Raw genomic sequence first — 4,009 nt, 5'->3', positions numbered from 1 at the left:
TTTCTTGTATACTTAAAGAACAAGTTCTTGAGCTTTATTATTTTAAAGCATCTGTATTAGCTTCTGATTCCCATTAATTAGTGGTGTTATAAATGTTCTTTTTTTTAGGGGAAAAATATAAAAAAGAAAAGAAGAAAAAGAATGTGGTGTATTGGGAGGTGATGTTGTTTGAACAGGAAATTGGAGGTTATATATAGTTAATAATGAACATTTTGTATAATTTAAGTTAAAGGTGACAGAATGCTGCTGGCGTTTCAGGGAGTCATTTGTGTATTTTCCCTTTGTTTTGAAGGGTTTTGGATGTAGGGTTTTTGTTTTGAAGTAATCTAGAGTTATAGCATGGTTTTTCTTATTGATTATAAAAATTTCTTGCTATATTTTTCTTCTTTTTTCTCAGTTTTTTAGTTATTATTTTTGTTGATCCTGCTAATGCAAATAATGGGTTCAAAATAGGTGTCCATTTGGGAACAAGAAATGAGGATTCAAGCAGCAAGAGAGCGATTTTGGCATCTATTTGGGAAGGCAAAGCCATTCTTGTGTGTAGTTTTTCTGCAGGCAGGGGTGGCCGGCATGGATATCATTTCTAAAGCTGCAATGAACCAGGGCATGAGCACCTATGTGCTCGTTGTCTACCGCCATGCCATAGCCACCATTTTCATATCCCCGTTTGCCTTTGCTTTTGACAAGTCGAATCTCGTTTCCTTCCTATTACTTTCATGCATATTTGTGTGTGTATTGGTTGCATGAGTGTCTGTGCTTGTGCAGTTTGGATAATTTATTTTAAATTGATGGACGTCTTCACTTCCACTTTACATAGACATCGTTGATATCGATTTTTGTATAACTAGTGTGTATTTGTTAAGTGGATCAGAAGATGAAATACGTACCAATTTGGAATAATACAGGGTTGGAACTGTTTTTGTGTGCTTTTGACATTCACTAAAGTCCAGTACTAGTGAATTTATCAATATTTTTGCCACAGGAAAATTAGGCCAAGGATGAATTTTTCTATATTTTGGAAGATTTTGCTTCTCAGCCTGTTGGAGTAAGTTCCATATATGTAACTAAATTCACGTCTATGAAAATTGTGTCAGATTATAGTAGTTAGTTTACTATGAACTTTGAGTTTTCCCAACTATTAACAGGCCAATTATAGACCAAAATTTCTACTTCTTGGGGATGAAACACACCACTGCAACGTTTACAGCTGCTATGGCAAACGTTCTTCCCGCCATCACGTTCCTCATGGCATGCTTCTTCAGGTGAAGAATTAAAGTTGTTTCTTTTTTCAGTTTGTCTCGACTCTTGACGTCCGCTGGGGTTACATCTTTGGACTAAGGAGCTATACATTTACTGCATGATGATATCTATATATATGAATTCGGAGACATAATAATTTGCTAAAAAATTGCTGAGTACACTGTCTTAGGCTCGAGAAGGTGAAGTTAAAGAGCACTCACAGCCAAGCCAAGATAGTCGGAACATTGGCTACGGTTGCTGGAGCGATGATCATGACCCTAGTACGAGGCCCGGATATTCCTCTGCCGTGGACAAAAGAAGGAAGCAAGCATGGAAATCACCAAGGTGAAATAGATCTTCAGCATTCAATTAAGGGTGCTGTCATGATCATCATCGGATGCTTCAGCTGGGCTTGCTTCATGATCTTGCAGGTAGAAAAAGATTATCAAGGTTTCTATACACAAGATAGGATAATTGGTTCATAACGAAAACTGTAACCATTTTTTGTGTGCATGACTAGGTAATCACGTTACAAACGTATCCTGCTGAGCTCTCTCTGACTGCTTGGATATGCCTGATGGGAACGGTGGAAGGAGCGATAGTCGCGTTAATAATGGAGAAGGGAAATGCAACAGCATGGTCCCTGAAATGGGATATTAGGTTCTTTGCAGCTGCTTACAGTGTAAGACAATTACATGCAAAAGAATAACTTAGTTTCTGAATATTTACGTCAGACAACACTGTATTAGCTCGAATCTTTTATTTTAAATTTAGAGTTAAGTCTTATATTGCACTTTATATATACACGTCAGGTTTATAAAACCCTCCTTTATACATTTATAGTTTTATACATAGGCTTGTATATGTAAAGTGGGACACAATATAAAAAGCCAAATATCCAGATTGAGACTTTATAGCTCGACAATATCTGATTTGAACTAAGATAACGTTAAATTAGTTTCAACACGTGTAAGTGTCGAGCACGAAAACTAAATTATCCTCAATCGGAGCATCTACCTGCCGACAATTCTAGTTTGTCAACTTTCTTGCCTGCACAATACACATCATGAAGTTATTTGTCGATAACAAAACGACAATGGCAAGAAAGGATCATCTATAGTAACTCAGTTAGTATATTACATTTGCATCAAGTTTCTTTTTTGCAGGGCATAAATTGGTTTGTCTATAAACATACTAATCCAAGTATCTTATCATTGATCTTGCAGGGGATATTCTGTTCAGGGATTGCCTATTATGTCCAAGGAGTAGTAATGAAAGAAAGAGGCCCCGTTTTTGTGACTGCATTTAGCCCACTAAGCATGATCCTTGTTGCTATTCTGAGTTCCTTCATTTTGGCTGAGAAGTTGTACCTAGGAAGGTAACTACTCAAATCAAATCCTCATTGTGCTTTTCTACACATAGCTCTATATATATATATCAACACGAAATTACAACTACCCTACATTTATGAAGGGTGATCGGAGCTATGGTCATAATTGTGGGCTTATACTTCGTCGTATGGGGTAAAAGGAAAGACTACAAGCCCCCTTCAGCTGGAGAACAAGAACCACCAGTTAATCAAAGCGGAAACATCGATGATCAAAGCAACGCACGGTCGGATTTGGAGATTGTTGCCGCTAATGCCTCTGGCTGGGGGGCAGTTAACGGACGGGTGTAATAAATTTGTCCCGATCACCTTATGTAAACCAAAAACCCAGTGAGACCTCTTAATAAGAGAAAAGTATCTTGTGGTGAAATGCTATATCAAGAGTCTATTTTGCCTTCACAAGCTCTCTTTACTACTGTGGAAATTATGGTCTGCATGGGGATAACTAGATGATGGGCCGAGCCCAGCTTCATTACTAGCTATTCTTGGATGGCATACTGGATCTGGGCCCGGTTTCTGTTGGACTCTCAACCCATGCCAAGAAATTGAGTGCAGTTGCACGTTGGTTGCATACAATAGAGGTTGTTAACATTTTTTTATCCATTTTGCACATTTGATCTTATAAGCTGGCAAATTGTAATATTTGAGAGCAAAAATGCTATAACATCTTATACTATATGACTAAATGTGGTATAATTTTTTATTTTATAAAATTAAAAAAGCTATAATTTTTTATTTAATGAGACCAAATATAGTAAGTTGGTAGTTAAGCTCGTAGATTATGGCACCAAAATGCAAAGTGGAATCAAAAGTAAAATTGTGGCAAGAGATTGAGTGGTGCATACTGTTGATTTCTTGATATTTATGAGGTGATAGAGAAGCACCGCCAGGATAGCATAAAGGCCACCCGGCAACTACGACAGCTATTAGTCAATTTTCTGTTTATGGACATATGTGGGTGGCAGTGCCCTATTCTTGACTCTTCACAAACAAAGGCGGTGTTAGGTTTGGATGGAACAAAAATCACACACATAAATATTAAATATATATACACATATAGATACAGAGGGAGAGGAGATAGATAGGGGGATGGTTTTTAGCTTTTAGGTAAGTGGTTGAAAAAAGGGCGAGGTGGGGGTGGGGGTGGGGGTGTGGGGATGATAGACTGGTGCCCGGTGGTGGGTGGTGGGTGGTGGTAGTGGGGTTAACTGCGCATACACCGAAGCGCATGCTAAGATCATTCACCCCTCACCTCATCCTAGTCATGATCACCATCATCCATCCACCCACCCAACCGCTGCCCAATCTCTTTTACTACTGCTGCTGCTACAAACTAATTCAATTCAATGCCTCTCTCTATTACCTCTCTAACTCATCATTCCA

General features: G+C 38.3%; 1 protein-coding gene across 1 annotated transcript; it reads left to right on the top strand.

Moving 5' to 3' along the window:
* Window positions 450-3,001, top strand: LOC105161443 (WAT1-related protein At2g37460-like). Its single transcript, XM_011079134.2, has 7 exons — window positions 450-686; window positions 983-1,045; window positions 1,146-1,262; window positions 1,430-1,670; window positions 1,760-1,921; window positions 2,466-2,617; window positions 2,713-3,001. Exons 1-7 carry the CDS (start codon window positions 475-477, stop codon window positions 2,915-2,917), a joined length of 1,152 nt encoding a protein of 383 aa, XP_011077436.1. The 5' UTR covers window positions 450-474; the 3' UTR covers window positions 2,918-3,001.

This window comes from Sesamum indicum, linkage group LG5, assembly GCF_000512975.1.
Source record: "Sesamum indicum cultivar Zhongzhi No. 13 linkage group LG5, S_indicum_v1.0, whole genome shotgun sequence".
NCBI classification, from domain to species: Eukaryota; Viridiplantae; Streptophyta; class Magnoliopsida; order Lamiales; family Pedaliaceae; genus Sesamum; species Sesamum indicum.
This window is presented reverse-complemented; position numbering and strand designations above follow the sequence as displayed.

Coding starts and splice junctions, on each gene's coding strand:
- LOC105161443 (XM_011079134.2), top strand. CDS start 475: ATGAGGATTCAAGCAGCAAGAGAGCGATTTTGGCATCTATTTGGGAAG. Junction 1,671..1,759: donor CTTGCTTCATGATCTTGCAG/GTAGAAAAAGAT, acceptor GTGCATGACTAG/GTAATCACGTTACAAACGTA. Junction 2,618..2,712: donor GAGAAGTTGTACCTAGGAAG/GTAACTACTCAA, acceptor ACATTTATGAAG/GGTGATCGGAGCTATGGTCA.